Source organism: Sturnira hondurensis, unplaced genomic scaffold (genome assembly GCF_014824575.4).
Source record: "Sturnira hondurensis isolate 20B ecotype Veracruz unplaced genomic scaffold, ASM1482457v3 Scaffold0000982, whole genome shotgun sequence".
Classification (NCBI taxonomy): Eukaryota; Metazoa; Chordata; class Mammalia; order Chiroptera; family Phyllostomidae; genus Sturnira; species Sturnira hondurensis.
Window position 1 is genome coordinate 193,655 of NW_028073613.1, and position 20,983 is coordinate 214,637.

General features: G+C 37.7%; 1 protein-coding gene across 2 annotated transcripts in view; it reads left to right on the plus strand.

Annotated features, from left to right (window-relative positions):
• PHKA1 (phosphorylase kinase regulatory subunit alpha 1) overlaps window positions 1–20,983 on the plus strand; it is a 174,126-nt gene that overhangs the window by 148,596 nt on the left and 4,547 nt on the right. For both annotated transcript variants that reach the window (XM_037057663.1, XM_037057673.1), the window contains 7 exons: window positions 125–203; window positions 337–466; window positions 2,779–2,880; window positions 4,008–4,123; window positions 13,600–13,650; window positions 17,382–17,552; window positions 19,878–19,931. In XM_037057663.1, the coding sequence (XP_036913558.1) occupies window positions 125–203; window positions 337–466; window positions 2,779–2,880; window positions 4,008–4,123; window positions 13,600–13,650; window positions 17,382–17,552; window positions 19,878–19,931 (703 nt within the window). The remainder of the gene's footprint in view (window positions 1–124; window positions 204–336; window positions 467–2,778; window positions 2,881–4,007; window positions 4,124–13,599; window positions 13,651–17,381; window positions 17,553–19,877; window positions 19,932–20,983) is intronic.

Genomic DNA, 20,983 nt, shown 5'->3' on the forward strand with positions numbered 1-20,983 from the left:
TGCCAGCAATGATGCAATATTGAGGGAGTGACTTGGACTTGGGAGGAGCTTAGTTTATATTCTCAATATATGTAGGCTTCAGTAGTTGCAGAATTTTGTGTTACTTTACTGTCTTCTTCCTCAGTCCTTTACCCTACGAAGTGCTTACTCAGCTGATAGATGAAGCCAGTGAAGGGGATACAAGCGTTTCAATTCTGACACAGGTGAGCAGAATTATAAAGCCTAATCTGGTGATTGATATTTTAACCTTATTTTCCATTGATCTGGCAATTGACCACAAAATAGACTTTGTGATGCCTGGGCCATAATTTTTGTCTATATTCATTCCCTGCACAGGAAATAATGGTATATCTAGCCATGTATATGCGAACTCAGCCTGGACTCTTTGCTGAAATGTTTCGACTTCGAATTGGTCTGATCATACAAGTTATGGCAACAGAACTGGCCCAGTCCCTTCGATGCTCAGGTATTCAATTTAGTAACTATTTTAGGCAGAATTCACTTTTAATATGAGTCTGTTGAGTTTGGCATCAGAAGAAAAAGAAAACTACAATATTTTTATCAGCTCAATACCTGCATATACCAAATTGTTTCCAGGCTAATCAATCAATATACAAATAAAGGGGCTGATATTAGAACAAATTTAATTAGTTCTGCAACTTCAAAACTCTACTTCTTGGGGGGCCCTGCACCCCCAATGACTATATTCCTCCTGATTGCTAGTGTATATGGAACCTCATTGTGAAAGATTTCATTTTTCATTTATTAATTTATTTTTTATTGTTGTTCAAGTACAGTTGTCTCCATTTTCCCCTCACCTCTCCCCTCTGCCCCAAGACTGGGTTTTTTAGATTCCACATGTGGCATCATATGGTATTTGTCTTACTCTTCATATGTGGAATCTAATGAACAAAATATAACTGACAAACAAAATAAAACCAGAGGCATGGATACATGGAAGACACTGACAGATCTCAGAGATGAGGGGGTGTGGGGACTGGAAGAGATTAGCCAAAGAACATGTGTGCATATATGCATGGCCCATGGACACAGATAACAGTGTGGTGAAGGCAGTGTTGGGGGGTTCTGGGTGGAGGGGACCAAGGGGGGACAATGGGGGACATCTGTATTAGTGTCAACAATTCAAACAAGACTGGGTTTGATTCTGATTCAGTAAGTGAGTGCAGCTTCTGGACACCAGATTAAGTCACCACATCAATTTGATCATAGTGTCACTATTCTGTAGAGTCAACATCAGGATTGAAGAAAGGAAGGTAATGTTTCTGTTAATATTTATCTAACAAAGACTCTCTTTGAAGCTGTTGAGCAGAATCGTATAAAGTGTGAGGGAGGAAAGGGGACCCCATGGCATGACTATTTTTGCCGTTGGTATTTGTTTTATTCCATCAAGAATGGCAAGAACTCAGGATTGCATACAAAAACAAAATCACAATTGCTAAACTCAATGTTAACCATTTTTTCAGTTAAATTTCCCTAAAAGGATTTTAACTGAGCTCAATAACAAGTACATAATTTATCAGTGTGAGTCTAACCTAACTTACATGGATAATTTATATTTAAATAACCTTTAAAGGAAGAGAGCTAAAGAGTATTTTATACCTACCATATGCCAGACACTTCTACTTTTTGCTTTACATTTACATATATTATCTCCTTTAATCCTGACAACAACCCTCTGGAGGAGGTACTTTTGTACCACTTCTGTTGATAAGGAAACAAACTCAGAAAGCTTAAAAAACTAACTTGCTCAAAATTATATAACTAGTAAATAGTGGAAATTGAGTCCAAGTCTGCCTGATTCCAAATGATTGCTAGTTTAGCACATTGATACAGATAACATGTGTTATTACATACATATATGATGTATTCTCTAGCTATGGTATCATGGGAGTTTTATGAAGGTCTGATTATTCAGTAATAAATCTGAATGAGGGATAAATCCCCAAACATTTTTCACTTTTCTGTGAGTACCTTCTGTGCATCTTTTTTCCTGTGGATTCATCAAAACCATGGCCACCTATTTATTACAGGATAAAGTCAAGATTGATCCCTGAGTCTGATATTCAATATCCTCAACGCTGTGGCTTCTACCTCTTACTTCAACAGTCCTTCCCACTAATTTCATCAACCCTCGTTTGGCACTTAGCATGATTATTTTTTATGTTGCTTACATGTCCGATCTCTCCCAAATAATTGGTCAGCCTCTCAAGGTCAAGTACCATATTAAGCAACTAACATTGCTTAAAATCATTATCGACATGTAGAAAACTCTTAGTAAATGCCTGATGTTAATGAACAGGTTTAAGTTATCTTCTTGATATTCTTTATAATTTCACAGAGTCATATCTATTCTCTTTTAAGTCTCTGTATTTCCAGGCGGAGAAGTTTTGGTTATTTTAATTCCTCTGCATATATACAGTCATTGCCTTTCTCTGACTGGCTTCCAGTTCCATTGTTCTCCTTTCATTCTTCCCACCTTCAAATAAAGATCCTACTGAGTACCCTAATGGTACAGATGGGGGTGAAAAAGAAATCAGGGACTTGGTTAATCCATAAACTGTGTAGTCAGCCCTTAATTTATTATGAATCTATTACAGTGTTAATACCTATGCATTATGGTACCAGAAGTGTGTTTTGTTATTTTATTCTTCCAAACAAGTGACTCGGAAATTCTAAGCAAGAGAGAAATAGAGAAATAGAGGGTGGGTGTGGCAGGCCAACTAGAAATATCTCTGCCCTAACATTTTTGCCTACTAGCTGAGGAAGCCACAGACAGCCTGATGAATCTCAGTCCTTCAGCCATGAAGAACCTCCTGCATCATATTCTCAGTGGCCAGGAGTTTGGAGTAGAACGAAGCGGTAAGGTTGAATAACTGCATTTCTTTTTCAGAGTTTTGTTTGAAGTATCTCATGGATTTTACAATGTTTTTCTTTTCTCAGAGGAACCTTATTCCCCCAAATAAATAGAATCCCAATATATGAAACACTTAAAGGCAGCCCTCTGGAACAAGATTTGGAAACCACTGTATGTCTCATTTTTCCCCTTAAATGAAAATGTCAACTAAATAGATTACTATCATGTTTTGTTTTGAACTGTTTTATCCATTCCCTTAAATTACCGTAAACTGAAATCTCTACTTTAGGACAATAAGCAACTCATGTAATCTACAACTTTCTTGTATTCCAATTGGAAGGAATTCAGCAGCACTTACAGTGTTGATGCGTGCACATGCACATGCGTGTGTGTTGCTGCTACAGTACATCTGATGTATTCTTTCACCTTTAAAGATTTTATATATTTACTTTTAGAGAGAGGGGAGGGAGGGAGAAAGAGAGGGAGAGAAACATCAATGTGTGGTTGCCTCTCACACACCCCTTACTGGGGACCTAACCCACAACCCAGGCATGTGCCCTGACTGGGAATTGAACCAGCAACTCTTTGGTTTGCAGGCCGGCACTCAATCCACTGAGCCACACCAGCCAGGGCTATTCTTTCACCTCTAAATTAAAGTACATCTAGGGGCCCATCACAAATGAATTTTTTACCTGCAATTGGTGGTTTAGCAGTGGCATTTGGTGTTCAGTACCTAAAACATCAGAACAAATGAAAAAGGCTATCTCCCATGCTCAACTTTTAGGCTTAGGATAAGTAAATATATAATGCCACATGGATGGATTCCAGAACTTAGATTGGTAAAAGAAAGGTCTAAAGCAGTGCCCATCAAACCTTACTGTGCACCTGGGAATCTTGCTGAAATGCAGACTTTGATTCTGGATCAAAGGTCAGGAGTGAGGCATAAGATTCTATTAAAAAGCTCCTAGGTGATGTTGATGCTTCTGGTCCATGGACCACACTTAGAATAGCAAGGTTATAGTTGTTTTTAGTTCATGTAAAAGGAGGACATATATCTAAGTCTTTTAAATGTTGTGGAGAAAAAAATTGAACCTGATTACCCTCTCTATCTTTAATCTGTCGTGCCATATAGTGCGTCCCAATGATTCAAATGTCAGCCCTGCCATTTCTATCCATGAGGTTGGCGCTGTTGGAGCAACCAAAACTGAACGAAGTGGAATCATGCAGTTAAAAAGTGAGATAAAGCAGTTAAGATACTGTTTGGGAAATTAGCTGAGTTATTGTCATCTTTGAGAACATTCTTTTGGAATCAGGCTTTGTTGGGATTATGCATTTTATTTCATATTCTGAGTTTAATTTGAGCCCCATATTTTTCAAGTGGAATTTTATGGATTGTCTATGTCAACTGAGAGTCAGGTGGAACAACTAAGGATCCTTTAACATAGTTTAAACTGCCGTTAATTCTACATAACATGCACGAGGTCATGGCCTCTGAACAAATAAGATGACCAGCCACAGAGTAGCATGTTTGATTCTCTTTTATAGCATTTGCTTTGTAGATAGCTTTTCTTTTTCTGGACCAAACTATTTTGATAATTTTAAGAGAAAAGTATTTTTTCCTGATAGCAAGATATTAAAACTTAGAGTTCTCTTGTTAGTTCAACATGTAATTTTGGAATTAATTTTCTTTATGAAACTCGACTTAGATTTCTTCCCTTTAAAAAATGGAAGGTGGGGGTGGATGGGGCAGGGGAAAGTGGTAGTGGGCAAATGGATACAACTGTATTCAAACATTAATAAAAAAGTTTTTCAAACGATTCTAGAGAGAATATCATATTAAGTGAGGGCCGTTTAACAAAATTTGTTTTCAGGGGCCATGAGCCTCCAGTGTAGCTGGCATTGAGGTGGTGTGGCGGACTGCGAGATCCGGGGTTTGTCAGATGCAGTGCCGGTGCTGGCCCCGCTCAGTTAGCATGGCTGCCTTCCTCCATCTGGCTTTTCTCTAACTTCTGGATTGTAGTTTAAAACGAAGCTATTCCATCTTACTCAGACCTGTGTCTGGAAGGTGGAAAGCTGATCATACACACACAAAGAAAGGAGTAGGTGGAAGCAGAGAACATCAAGATACCTGCAGGAGACGGCACCACTGAATTTCACAGGTATTCTACCACAGAAGTTCACGCCATAAACCTAGGGAGTCAGAACAGATCAATTTAAGAAGCTGAAGCTAACAAGAAGAGTCTCATAAGCAATAAGACAAAGAAAGAACGTCCAAATGAAAGAAAAGGTGGAAGTCTCAGAAAGAATGTCAGATGAAAGAGAGGCAAGTCAGCTATCAGATATTGAATTCAAAGCACTAGTTATAAGGAAACTGAAAGAGGTCACAGTGAGCTACCAGAAACTAGAGGGGAGCTACAATGAGCTCTCCGCAAACTATGTCAACATGAAACAGGAAATAGAAACTATCAGCAAAGGCCAAGAGGAAATGAAGAATACAATTTCGGAACTGAAGAACACAGTAGAAGGAATGAAAAGCAGGATCCATGAGGCAGACGATCGGATCAGCAAGTTGGAGGACACAGTAGAAAGAATCTCCCAGAAAGAGCAAGAAAGGGAAAAGAGGCTCAAAAAGAATGAAGAGGGATTAAGAGAAATGCAAGATAATATGAAACGTAATAATATCCGAATAATAGGAATACCAGAAGGAGAAGAAGAAGAACGAGGGATAGAAAACCCATTTGAACGAGTAATAATGGAAAATTTTCCTAATTTGATGAGAGAAAAAGTCACACCAATCCAGGAATCGCAGAGAGTCCCAATCAGGTGGAACTGAAAAAGGCCTACTGCAAGACACATCACCATTAAAATGGCAAAACTCCAAGACAAAGAGGGAATCCTAAAGGCAGCAAGGGAGAAAAAGGAAGTAACATACAAGGGAGCCCCAATAAGGTTGGCTACTGACTTCTCAATGGAAACACTCCACGCAAGAAGAGAATGGCAAGAAAGATTTCAAGTCATGAGAACCAGAGGCCTATAACCAAGGCTACTTTACCCAGCAAGGCTCTCAATCAAGATAGAAGGCCAAATAAAGAGCTTCCAATACAAAAGAAGTCTAAAAGAATATGCCTCCACCAAACCAGCTCTACAAGAAATAATAAAAGGACTGCACTAAGGAAAGGAAGGAAAAGAGAGAGACAGAGAGGAACACAGGAACATAAATGGCAATGAATAAGTACCTATCAATAATAACCTTAAATGTAAATGGATTAAATGCTCCACTCAAAAGACATAGAATAGCTGAATGGATAAGAAAGTATGACCCACACATATGCTGCCTCCAGGAGACCCACCTCAGGACAAAAGACCATCACAGAATAAAAGTGAAAGCCTGGAAACAAATTTGCCAAGCAAATTCTCAAAAAAAAAAAAAGCCAGGGTAGCAATTCTAATATCAGACAAAATAGACTTCAAAAACAGGGCCATAAAGAGAGACCCAGAAGGTCACTTCATAATACTCAAGGGAAGAATCCACCAGGAAGACATTAACATCATAAATATATATGCACCCAACATAGGAGCACCCAAATATATAAGAAAACTCCTAGAAGACTTCAAGAAACATACTGACAGCAACACAATTATAGTAGGGGATTCTAACACCCCACTGTCAAAAATGGACAAGTCCTCCAAACAAAATATCAACAGTTATAGCTGCACTAAACAAAACCCTAGATGAAATGGACTTGACTGATATATATAGAGCCCTTCATCCCAAACAAGCTAAATACACATTCTTTTCAAATGCCATGGAACATTTTCAAAGATAGGCCACATGATAGGACACAAAACGAGCCTCAACAAATTCAAGAAAAATGAAATCATACCAAGCATTTTCTCTGACCACAAGGGACTGAAATTAGAAACCAACCCCAAAGGAAAAAAAAAAACACCCAAAATCATGGAGACTGAATGGTATGCTGTTAAACAACGAATGGGTCAAGATTGAAATTACGGAAGAAATCAAAAAGTTTCTGGAAACAAATGAAAATCAACTCACAACAACCCAAAACTTACGGGAGACAGTGAAGGCAGTCCTCAGAGGGAAGTTCATAGCAATAGAGGCTTACCTAAAGAAGATAGAAACATTTCAAACAAACAACCTAACCTGATACCTGCAAGAACTCGAAGAACAACAACAAAGACAGCCCAGAGCAAGTAGAAGAAAGGAAATAACCAAGATTAGAGCAGAATTAAATGACATAGAGACTAAAAGCATAATTTTAAGTATCAATGAATCCAAGAGTTGGTTTTTTGAAAAGATAAACAAAATCGACAAGCCTTTAGGCAGGCTCATCAAAAAAAGAAGAGAGAGGACCCAAATAAGCACAATCAGAAATGAAAGAGGAGAAATTACAACTGATACCATAGAAATAGAAGGGATTGTAAGAAATTACTATGCAGAATTGTATGCCAAGAAATTTGAAAACGTAGGTGAAATGGACAAATTTGTAGAAAAATATAGTCTTCCAAATCTCAATGAAAAAGAAGCAGAAAACCTGAACAGACCAATAATAGCAGATGAAAATGAAGCACTAATAAAAAAAACTATCATTACATAAAAGCCCTGGACCAGATGGTTTCACAGGAGAATTCTACAAAGTATTTAATGAAGAGCTAACCCCTATTCTTCACAGGTATTCCAAAAAATCCAAAAGGGGGGAAAATTCCCCAACTCTCTTTATGAAGCCAGCATCATCCTAATTACAAAGCCAGATAGAGACACAACAAAGAAAGAAAACTTCAGGCCAATATCGCTGATAAACATAGACACTAAAATCCTCAACAAAATATTGGCAAACTGCATCCAACAATACATAAAAAAGATCATACACCACGACCAAGTGGGATTCACCCAGGGATGCAAGGATGGTTCAATATCCGCAAATCAGTAAATGTAATACACCACATAAACAAAAGCAAAGACAAAAACCACATGGTCATATCAATAGATGCAGAAAAAGCTTTTGATAAGGTACAACACCCATTTATGATAAAGGTACTCAGCAAAGTGGGAATAGAGGGAGCATTCCTCAATATAATAAAGTCCATATATGAAAGACCTACAGCCAACATCATACTCAATGGGCAAAAACTAAAAGCTTTTCCACTAAGATCAGTTACAAGACAAGGTTGTCCACTTTCACCACTCGTATTCAATATAGTATTGGAAGTTCTAGCCTCAGCGATTAGGCAAGAAAAGGAAATAAAAGGCATCCAAATTGGAAAGGAGGAAACAAAACTGGCATTGTTTGCAGATGACATGATAATGTACATGGAAAATCCTATAGACTCTACCAAAAAACTGCTCGAACTAATAAATGAATTTGGCAAAACAGTGGGATACACAGTCAATATCCAGAAATCAAAGGCATTTTTGTATACAAACAATGAAACAGCAGAAGCAGAAATCAAGAAAAAAATCCCATTCTATATAGCAAAAACAAAAATAAAATATCTGGAAATAAACCGAACCAAGGAGGTAAAAGACCTGTATGCAGAAAACTACACAACACTGAAGAAGGAAATCAAGGAAGACACAAATAAATGGAAACATATACCGTGTTCATGGATTGGAAGAATTAACATCATCAAAATGTCCATACTACCCAAAGCAATTTACAGATTCAATGCAATACCTATTAAAAAGTACCAATGGCATATTTCACAGACATAAAACAAACACTTCAAAAATGTATATGGAACCATAAAAGACCCCGAATAGCAGCTGCAATGTTAAGAAAGAAGAACAAAGTAGGAGGGATCACAATACCTGATATCAAACTGTATTACAAGGCCACTGTAATCAAAACAGCCTGGTACTGGCATAAAAACAGGGACATAGACCAATGGAACAGAATAGAGAACCCAGAAATAAACCGAACTCTCTACAGTCAATTAATATTCGACAAAGGGGGCAGTAACATAAAATGGGGTAAAGATAGCCTCTTCAACACATGGTGTTGGGAGAACTGGACAGCTACATGCAAAAAAATGAAACCTGAGCCCCAACTTACACTATACACCAAAATAAATTCAAGGTGGATAAAAGACTTAAATATAAGCCATGACACCATTAAATTCCTAGAGGAGAACATTGGCAGGAAAATATCAGATATTTCAAGCAGCAACATTTTTACTGATACGTTCCCTAGAGCAAGGAATATAAGGAAAGAATAAAAAAATGGGATCTCATCAACATAAAAAGCTTCTGCGCAGCTAAAGAAAACAGCATTAAAATAAAAAGACAACCAACTGTATGGGAAAACATATTTGCCAATGATACCTCAGACAAAGGTTTAATCTCCAAAATATACAAAGAACTCACACGACTTCATTCTAAGAAGACAACTAACCCAATTATAAAATGGGGAAAGAACTTGAACAGACACTTCTGCAAGGAGGACATACAGTGGATCCAGAGACACATGAAGAGATGCTCAATTTTGCTTGCTCTCAGAGAGATGCACATTAAAACCACAATGAGATACCACTTTACAGCACTCAGAATGGCTATCATAAACAAAGCAATAATCAACAAATGTTGGAGAGGGTGTGGGGAAAAGGGGACTCTGGTCCACTGTTGGTGAGATTGCAGACTGGTACAACCATTATAGAAAACAGTATGGAATTTTCTCAGAAAACTAAAATTGGACTTGCCTTTTGATCCATCAGTTCCACTGCTAGGATTGTATCTTAAGAACCCTAAAACACCAATCCCAAAGAAGCTATGCACCCCAATGTTCATAGCAGCACAATTTACGATAGCCAAGAGTTGGAAGCAACCTAGGTGCCCGTCAGTAAATGAATAGATCAAAAAACTATGGTACATATACACAATGGAATTTTATGCTGCAGAAATAAAGAAGGAGCTCCTACCTTTTGCAACATCATGGATGGAATTGGAAAGCATTATGCTGAGTGAAATAAGCCAGGTGTTGAAGGACAAATGCCATATGATCTCACCTTTAACAGGAAGCTAAACAACAAAACAAACAAGCAAGCAAAATATAACCAAAGACACTGAAATAGAGAACAGGCTGACAGTGACCAGAGGGGAGAGGGGAGGGAATTTCAGGGGAAATAGGGGAGGGATTTAGAGGAACATATATAAAGGATACATGGACAACAACTGAGAAGGGTGGAAATGGGAGGGAGGGGGGAGCATGGGGGTGGGATAGGATGGGAGTAATAGACAGAAAACTGTACTTGAGAAATAATTAAATTAAAAAATTGGGAAAAAAATTTTTTTCAGGTATTGTCCTGAAATTAAATTTCTATCATTGCTTTTTAAAAAGATTTGTGTTTATTTATCTTTAGAGGGGAAGGGAAGGAGAGAGGGAGAGAAATATCAATGTATGATTGCGTCTCATGCGTCCCTTGCTGGGAACTGGCCTGTAACCCAGGCATGTGCCCTGATTGGGAATGAAACTGTGATCCTCTGGTTTGTAGGCCCACGCTCAATCCACTGAGCTACGCCAGACAGTGCTAGATTTTTATCATTGCTCTGATAGAGGTATATGAAAGGTGTTGTGGACTCATATAGAAGAAAAGCATTCAAATTAGTCTGGGAGTTGGTGGGAGTCAACAAACATTATATTGTAGCCTCTTACTTTTTCCCGCAGATGAGAATAGAATAGTTATTTTATTATACAAAGAACTCATCAACACAAAGTTCGAAAGCTTCTTTCTAAACTTTGGGAAATCATGTGACTTTAAAGGCCAAGTTTAAAAGGTATTTGATCTCTTGTAGTAGTACTTTTTATGAAAATCATAAATATACTCCTTCTGCCTTTAAAAGAAATTTATGCTAACTTGCACAATTTAAACTCACATAGCAAAAGATAGGCAAAATAGAACTATTTTTAGGAGTCAGAAACCACTTAGAAAAAGAATGAGCCAATGCTTGAAGTTTAATTTGAAGGAAACTTAATTTGAGTATACTTATCATATACCCCTTCTCATTTATATTATGCAAGAGCAAGAACATTTATCAGATAGTCTTTCACATTTATATTATGCAATGGAATAAGAATGGACCTTGTGGTAGAACAATGTTCACTTTACAGGTTTTATCCCTGGTAATTTGGATAATCTGAACATTTTCTTATCTGAAAAGTGAAAGAATTACATTTCATGCTGAAGAGTTAAACTGAGAGGACTTCCGCCAAGACGGAGGCATAGGTGGAAACACTGTGCCTTCTCCCACAACCAAGTTTGAATACCACAAAGGTTTAGTAAACAAAGACACAGCCAAAAGCCAGAAAATTGAACTATACGGAAGTCCGACAACAACGAACCGTTTAAATGGACTGGTAAGAGGGGTGGAGTCAGCAGCGGAGCAGGGTTGGGCAGGAAGGATCCCCCGACCCCAGGGGCCCAGGTAGCTGGGGTAGCATCAGACAGACCCAGTGAGAGCGCAAGGCAGCAGGCTGACTGAGGTTGCACATTTCCGCGCAGTGGGATGGACCAGGCAGGCCCCGGTAGCGGGAGGCAGCAGAGGGGACCACCATTGCTCCCCTTTGACCCCGCCCCCACATACAGCATCACAACCCAGCGACTAAGTTGCCTCGCCCTGGTGAACACCTAGGGCTCCACTCCTCATATGTAACAGGCACGAACAGTCCAAAATATGGCTCAAGAAGAACTCAAAGCCCAAGAGCCGATAACTCTAAGTGAAAGAGAAATAGCAAACCTCTCAGATGCACAGTTCAAAACACTGGTGATCAGGATGCTCACAGAACTGGTTGATTGTAGTCACAAATTAGAGGAACATATGAAGGCTAAACTAACTGAAATGAAGGGAAATGCACAGGAAACCAATAGTGATGGAAAGGAAACTGGGACTCAAAAATCAAGGGAGTGGACCAGAAGGAAGGAAGAAATGACCACAGAAAAATGTGAAGTAACAAGAATTCAAAAAAATGAGGAGAGGCTTAGGAACCTCCAGGACATCTTGAAACGTTCCAACATCCGAATTATAGGGGTACCAGAAGGGGGAAAGAAACAGCCACGAGTGGAAAACTTATTTGAACAAATAATAAAGGAGAACTTCCCCAGTCTGGCAAAGGACATAGACTTCCAGGAAATCCAGGAAGCTCAGAGAGTCCCAAAGAATTTGGACCCAAGAAGGAACACACCAAGGCACATCATCATTACATTAGCCAAGATTAAAATGAAGGACAGAATCCTAGAAGCAGCAAGAGATAAGGGGACAGTCACCTACAGAGGAGTTCCCATCAGACTGACAACTGATTTCTCAATAGAGACCTTACAGACAAGAAGGAGCTTGAAAGAAGTATTCCACGTCATGAAATCCAAAGACCTACAGCCAAGATTGCTCTATCCAGCAAAGCTTTCATTTAGAATGGAAGGGCAGATAAAGTGCTTCTCAGATAAGATCAAATTCAAGGAGTCCATCATCACCAAGCCCTTATTATATGAAATGTTAAAGGGATTTATCCAAGAAAAAGAAGATAAAAATATGAACAGTGAAAGGACAGCAAACTCACAGTTACTAACAACCACACCTAAAACAAAAGCATACCAAGAGGACAGCTAGATCAGGAGTGGAACCATAGAAATGAAGAACACATGGAGGGTTAACAACAGGGGAGTGGGAGGAGGAGAAGGGGGGAGAAGGTACAGAAAATAAGTAGCATAGATGGTAGGTAGAAAATAGATAGGGGGAGGGCAAGAATAGTAGGGGAAATATAGAATCTAATGAACTTGTGACACGTGGGTATAAACTAAATGTGGGGAATGGTCGGGGAGGGGATGTGCAGGGTGGAGGGGAATGAAGGGGGGAATAGAACAACTGTAATGGTATAATCAATAAAATATATTTAAAAAACACTTCAAAAAAAGAGTTAAACTGACATTGTTGGTAAACAATTCTTGTTTTCATTGAGAGTGATTGGCTAAACATTTTATAGTTGTTTATAGGCACACAGTATTATTTACAAGTCCATCATACATTTAGAACTTGAAGTCCATGTTCCCAGCTAGAATAATAAGATATTAAGGACTTAACCTACTGAGCCATATTATTTAATTCTTTTTTTCACACATTCACTACCTATAGCACTTCAAGAAAGCCAAAATCCTTAGGACTATAATTTAGACTGTGGAGAGCCATACATTTTTTATTCCTTTATTTGTTCTATATGTTTTTAAATTTTTCTTATCCTCACCTGAGGACATGTTTATTGATACTAGAGAGATAGAGGGGAAGGGAGGGAGGGAAACAAAGGGAGGAGGTCGAGTGGGGATCAAACCCCAACCTAGACATGTGCCCTTTCTGGGAATCAAACACGCAGCCTCTTGCTTTACCAGAGGACACTCCAACCAAGACATACTGGCCAGGGTTATTACTTTCTTATTTCTAAATATTGATTTCTATCATCACCTCCTTGTCTTGCATTTCGCATTGTTCTAAGTCCTTTTTTCTACCACTCACCAGTGCCCTCTTATGCAAAAATATTTTTCAGATAGTTTTCTTTTGTTTTACTCTTTACCATGACTTCTACAGTAAGATGATTTCATGTACATGGAATAACATGCTGGCTAATAATCTGTAATTTTACTTTACTAATAACGTAAAAATGCAGTAATGGTTGCTTTGCCTCATCTCTTTTACAATTGTGTTTTCTCACTTTTTTTTGTAGTCCAATGGTGGTCACTCCCTGGGTATAGATTTGATGTCATCGCCTTTTCTGGTAACTGTTTTTATCTTGTATTATATACTATTCACAAGTACTTTGAGTATACTGTTATATAAATTATGACATATAGTGATTGATTGAAAAGAAAAACAAAATGAATTCAAAACTAAAATATCAATCAATTTTGTATATGTATGTGAAATCTTTCCATTTCCCAAAAAGGCAAGAAAGGGGGTTCAGCTCCAGCTTTTTTCCATTTCAGAAAACAAAATTCAGTTTTATAAGTATTTGGTTTTTTCATGTATTCTTCAAATAATAATTAATTGCATGCCTACTACACACCAGGTATTGTCCTAGATAGCAACAGCATCCCCTGGGAACTTGTTAGAAATGTAAAATCATGGTTCCCACCCTAGGTCTACTGAATTAGAAAGTCTGGGGAGGGGGAGGCCCTGTAGTCTACATTTTAATAGTCTTTCTAGGTGATTCTGATGGACTTTCAATTGCAAACCACTGGGTGTGCTATTCTGATTATTGATTCATTTAGTAAATATTAAATGAGTGCCAAATTCATGCCAGGCACTGGAGAGATAGTGGGGAAAAAACCCAGATGTGGTCCTTGCTCTCATGAAAGCTAAAAGCCTGGAAAACTGACCTTCGATTAAATTTCCTTGGTTTAAATCAACAATTCATACTGGCCTATAATTTCAGATCTCTTAGGCTGAAGAGATTAAGGCTAGATGACAGGCAAACAAAAAATGGAAAAACTATTGGAAACAATATTGATATTTTTGTTTACCTTAACCAAGTACCCTGTAATGAATTAGTATATAGTAAGATTTGGCCAATTCTGTCATATGCACATTAATAATGGAGGACAGAGGCATGCGGAAGTTAATCTAAAAACTCAAAACTATTGGTATTTGGTTTCAGAAAATAGTCTGAATACTCTTTGTGGGTAGCTCCCCAAAGGATCAGCAGACAAAGATCCTGATGATAGAGACAAAGATAATGAAGATAAATCAAATGGCAGTTCATCTACTTAGTACATTATTAGTGTGATAGTCACTGGCCAATACAAATGTCTTGGAGTACTTTTCTGTTTTACTTAGCAGTGGTGGGTAATATAAGCATTTGGCCCAAATTAAAATGTGAGGAGTGTTTTTCTCAGAAAATGTTTCTATTATCTTTTTTCTGTTTTCTGTTTATTTCTGAATCTAAACTCTCAAAGAACCACTTTCCCCAATGTATTTCATTCTTTACTTACAGTTTTTTCCAAGTTCATTATGTTGCTGCATGTATCAGTACTTCATTCTTTTGTGTTGATGAATAACATATCACTACATGCCACGTTTTATTTATCCATTCATCAGTTGATGGATGACTGGATTGTTTCTGGGTTTTGGGTATTAGGAGTAATGCTGCTATCAACCTTTATGTACAAGTTTTTAAGTGGACATATGTTTTCATTTCCCTTGCATGTATACCTAAGAGTGGAAGTTCTGGGTCATTTGGTAACTATGTTTAGCATTCTGAAGAACTGCCAAGATGTTTTCCAAAGTAGCTGCACCATTTTACATTCCCACCAGTAATGTTAGTGAGTTCCAGTTTTCCCACATCCTCACCAGCCCTTGTTATTTTTGTCTTTTTGATTGTAGCCATTTTAGTGGGTGTGAAGTAATATCTCATTGTGGTTTTGATTTGCATTTCCCTAATGGTTTATGATATTGAGTATCTATTCATGTGCCTATTGGTCATTGATCTTCTTTGGAGAAATTTCTATTCTGATCCTTTTCCCATTTGTTAATTGGGCTGTTTGTCTTTTTACTGTTGAGTTGTAAAGGTTCCTTAATATTCTGGGTATGTATTCCATATCAGATATGAGAGTGGAAAATATTTTCTTTCACTCTGTGGGTTGCCTTTTCACTTTCATTTCTCCCCCTTCCCCCAAAGAACATCAACCCCTGAATTAGTTTTTGATAGTGCCATTTGAAAAACCGAAGTTTTTAATTTTGATGAAGTCCAATTTACATATTTTTTCTCTTAGTGTCATATCCAAGAAGACGTTCCAAATCCCACATCACAAAGATTCATTTCTATTTCTTGTTTTTAGAGTTTTATAGTTTTAGCTCTTAAAATTAGGTTCGTGAATTGTCACCCCCAGGTTTGATGATTCACTAGGAGGACTTACAGGACTCAGCATATAGTCATACTCGTAGCTATGATTTAGTACAGCAAAAGGATATAAAGCAAAATCAGCAAAGGGAAAAGGTGAATTGGACAAAGTCCAGGTAAAACAGGCACCAACTTTCAGAGTACTCTTTCAGTAGACTCACACAGGATGTGCTTAATTCCCCCAGCAAGTAAGTTGTGACATGTATACAATATTGCCAACTAGGGAAGCTCATTTAAAGATGCAGCACCCAGGACTTTTACTGGGGGCTGCTCACATAAATAGCCTCTGCCTGGTACATACCAAAACTCCAGACTCCCACAGGGAAAGCAAGTGTTCAAGAGAAACCATAATGTTTGCACAAACAGTTTAGGCACAATCAGCCACTGTTATCAGTTCTGGGAATGGTAGGAACCCTTCCAAAATGCAGGTCTCCAAGTGCCAGTCAGGGGCCAATCATGTAAGCAGGCCTTTTCAAAAATAGCACTTTTGGCCTTCTATATTAACTACTTTCTGCACAGTAACCCATTTTGACTAAAATTTTTGTGTATGATGTGAGGTGGGGGGGTGTACAACTTCATTCTTTTGCATGTGAATATCCAGTTTTTCCAGCACCATTTCTTGAAAAAATCATCTTTACCCATATTTAATTTTCTTGGCATCCTAGTTTAAATTAATTGATGAAAATATCATGGTTTATTTCAGAATTCCCAACTCCATTTCATTGATCTACATCCCTAGCCTATGCTTGTATGACACAATCTTGATTATTATAGATTTGTAGTAACATTTAAAATTGGAAGTTCTAAATCAACTTGAGTCTTCTTCTTTTTTTAACACTGTATTACTATCATGGACCCTTGAATTTCCGTTTGAATTTCAGGGTAAACTCATTAGTTTCTGCAGGTAACCCAGTTGGGATTTTGATAAGGATTGTTTTCAATCTGTAGATCAGTTTTTAAAAAGACTTTATTATTTATTTTTAGAGATGTGGGGAGGGAGGAAGAAAGAAGAGAGATCGATGTGAGAAACACTGATAGTTTAATATAAGTCTTGTTATGTTGTATTTTCATTTTCATTCATCTTAGAGGGTTTTCTAATTTTCCCTATGATTTCTTTCTTAACCCACTGGTTATTTAGGGGTGTATTTTCTAATTTCCACATATTTGTGAATTTCCTTTCCAAATTTCTCTCCAAAATTTTCTTCTGTTATTGATGTCTTCTAATTTGATGTCATTGTAGTCCGAGAACATGCTGTCTCTGGTTTCAATTCTTTTAAATTGATTGAGGCTGTGTTACAGTTTATGATTTCAACAAACTAAGCTATAGACCAGCAACAAGTTTAACAGATAACCAGGGAGAGACAGCTGAAAACCTTTCATGTGTCAGTATTTTTATGGCTCTTCTTATGAATCACTAGATTGCTTTCTAAAAGGTTTACATTGCTGCTGCTAGCTCCTCATAAGTCTACTAGCTTCACTGTAACCTCTTTATCCTGGGTATTACATTTCATGTGTGGTTTATAATTCTGCAGAGTGTTTATTATTCACTGTGCTGTAATACTTCATCAGAGAAACAAAGATAACTTTGATTTATATTCTTTCCTCCCAAGTCACCTGGAAATTCTATGACTCCAAGTAGTGGGTTATTTACTAGTGTACATGATCAACAGACATCGAAAGATAATCGTCAAGGTCAATGGCAACGCCGAAGAAGGTTGGATGGAGCACTGAACAGAGTCCCAATTGGATTTTATCAAAAAGTATGGAAAGTTTTGCAGAAGGTGAGCATAACACATTGCAGATGCCTCTTTGTTTTTCCCCTTGAATTCCTCATTCTCCTTGGCTGATATGATATGACTGTGACATCACTGCAGTTACTGAGAAGTCAAATGCTAGAAAACAAAACTAGAAGAAAACAAAAATGAGAGTGGATTTGTTATTTTTATATTATTGATAATGTATTGTCTTTCCACTGTTGTTGCTATGATGTTGTTTGAAAATTAGATTTCAGAAATCATCACTTTACTGCTTTTGACCACAGCTGGACATTGTGATACAGTTGAATTTGGTGATAAATACCTTACTCTCTTTGTAGCTATTGTAGAGTGGGAATGTTATTTGTAGCAATATGCTGTTAATAATGAAATGTCACAATAGTAAAATAACTGCAGCATGGAAGGAGTTTGCATGAGAAGCTCTTACCTGTATTTTTCTTGGAGGGACACTACTAAATAAATGCAAGTTCATAATGATGTTAATAGTCCAAAGACTTTGTTGGTGTGACCAATTTTGCTTTTCTTTCAAAGGCTTAGTCTGCCAAAGACATTTAAGGATACATCATACCATTATGTTTGTGACAGATTTAGAAGGCCAAGAAGACCACTGTACTCATTCAGTAATCTCATTCATAGTCTCTCAGGCTGCACTTTTTGCTTCATAGCCTTTTGGCAAGGACCTGAAGAATACTTCATCCAAGACTTAAGTTCTGTCTCCCCTTAGCACATTAATATTCTTCTGTGGACAGAATCATGTGATCTTTTGGAAAGATGGAAGTTGATTCCTTAGACTATCATCATCACTTGCAGTCTTCCTTTCAAATAGTATCTAAAACTTACTTTCCTTCCATCTAACTTCCATAGCACAGTGATGATAGATATGCCCTTTGCTTCTTCAGTTATACCTGAGTTACAGAAATTCAATTTCACAGATGTGTGGTAGCTACTGCTCTACCCCAAATACCATAGAAGGTATCTCTTCTTGGCACTAAGGAGTTTAGTCCATAGTTATCTTAATTAGCTGCTATAATGCAAGTCCAAAATGTGTTATGATAAAGGTGTAAAACCATGAAGCTGTGAAAATCTAAGAGAAGGAAAATTTAAATCTGGCTAGGAAGATTGGGTAATTTTTTTTCTAGGAATAAAATTTATTCTGAATAAAAGCCTTTGCCACCACCACAATTTTTGCCTTAGGGCAAAAGAGTAACAAATGTTTTTATTGTTGTTCAAGTACAGTTTTCCGCCTTTTTCCCCACCCCAGCCCTCCCCAACTCTGTCCCGTTTCCACCTGCTCCCCCGTTATTGCCCATGTGTCCTTTACAGAGAACATTGGGTATTTTTGTGGCAGAACAAAACCTGGACTTGGAATCCTGACCTAAAAGGAAAAACAAATGCCCTCTGGTTTTTTATCCATTCTTCTTAGAGTATGAATACAACATAATCACTGTGCACATACTTTTGAAGGCTAGTAATTATACAAAGACTGTTTTTGGCTTATAGAATACGGGATAGAAGTGTCTGGTAGAGTCAATGAATCTATTGGATTGAAATCTTCATCTGTGGTTTAGTATATAATGTCTTGGTTTATTTAAAATCTAAAATGGCAAGCCATTAATTCTCATTACTTCATAGTAATTGAGCTAATGGTGGAGGGAAAGATAAAATATTCATTCATTCATATAGCATTTCTTGAACATCTGTTGTGCACTAGGCTATGTCCTAGGTGCTGACAACAATACAGTGAAGAACAAAACAGACAACAATTTCTGACCTTATGGAACTTACATTCTCCTAGTGAGAGGCAAATAATAAATAAACATAATAAATAAGTAAGTTATAAAGAATGTTAAAAGATGACAAGTACTACAGAAGAAGTAGAGCAGGGTGAGAGAATCAGGAGTGCTGATGGGGGGTGTTTCACTAGAAAATGTAGTTAACTGTGCATGTCCATTAAATACGTACCTTGAGTTTTTTTCTTCAGCCTAAAAATTTCTGTGAAAGCTTATCTGTGTTGGCTCTGGGACTGAGCATGGTATTCTCCCATGTAATCTCTGACTCTGGGGCCAGGCTATCGCCAAAGGTAGACCTTCCCTATCCCTTCCACTCTCCTACCTAGAGGATGAATCTTTGGTCTCCTGTAGTCTAACCCTGCTTCTTGCCATGTGGTAATCACAACCCCTTGGCAAGGACACTTGAGCTGCAGGGCCTTTCCCTGGCCTGTGACTACTCAGCTTCTACCCTGTGAAGCACACTTACAAATACTAAGTGTCTCTTTACAGCCTCCTAGTTGTCAGCATATCTTACTGACAACATGTTTTTGCTGTTTTGCAGTGTCATGGACTTTCTGTGGAAGGTTTTGTTCTTCCTTCTTCAACCACTAGAGAGGTAAGATTCAGTGTCTTTCACATTTATGTGATTGATAGCTTGTCTGGCTAAAGTATTTCAGTGATCACTTTTCAGAATAACAGATCTATGCTTTTATAAATCAACTGAATAGGAAATGCATTTGAAGAGAGACGAGAATGTTTTTTAAAAACTAGAACAGGTATATTAGGGAACCATTAGGTATTACATTAGTTATAGAAGGACAGCTTCTTTTACTGATCAAAGTGGGCTAATTTACATCAGTGTGGCCTGAGGTGGAAAAGTCAGACAAGATCAAAACCTAAGAATGAATGAATGACTGCTCATGTCCAGATTCTTCTCATCCCCAGCATTCTCTACCAGGATGCTTGTAGACTACTAGATCATAAACCACTGGTCCTTAGCTCTTTGTCATAGTAACCTGAGCTCTCATCTCCAATTCAGTGGACTATAGTCTCCAGGGCTTGGGTCTGAGCATCTGTACTTAAAAAAATCCTTAGGATGACTCATGGTTGGAAAACATTGCTATGAACCATAGACATACATTATCAGGTGCTTTAATGTTTCACTTTTTGCCCAATCATATGGAAATTTTAAAGAAATAGCTTGCATGCAAAATCAACACAGGGGTTAGAAATAGCAAGCTAGATACAGGGCAGTAGAAAATTCTCAAAAACACTGGAATGGTTACAGATAATTTCTAGAGAGGCAGATACAGAAAGCTGCTACTATGTTTCAAGGCTTCACTCTTGCCTATAGGTCTTTCCTCTAATAAAGAACACTGTGCGCTCTATTTGTACTTTCTCTACCTTTAAGCAAGATTGAAGTATTAGTAGAATTAATAATAATACATAACTGAGTGGTACCTGTAAGAGTCTTCAAACCACCTTCACACATTATTTAATTTGATCTTCAACACAACTATGTGAGATAGGTAAGGAAGGGATTGTAGCTCCTGATTTAAAATAAAGAAACAAATTTAGATGAATTATCCAAGGTAACAGAGCTAGTAATTGATGGAGAGAAAACTTGAACCCAGGTTTTGAAATTACAAATGTACATTGCCACCCTAA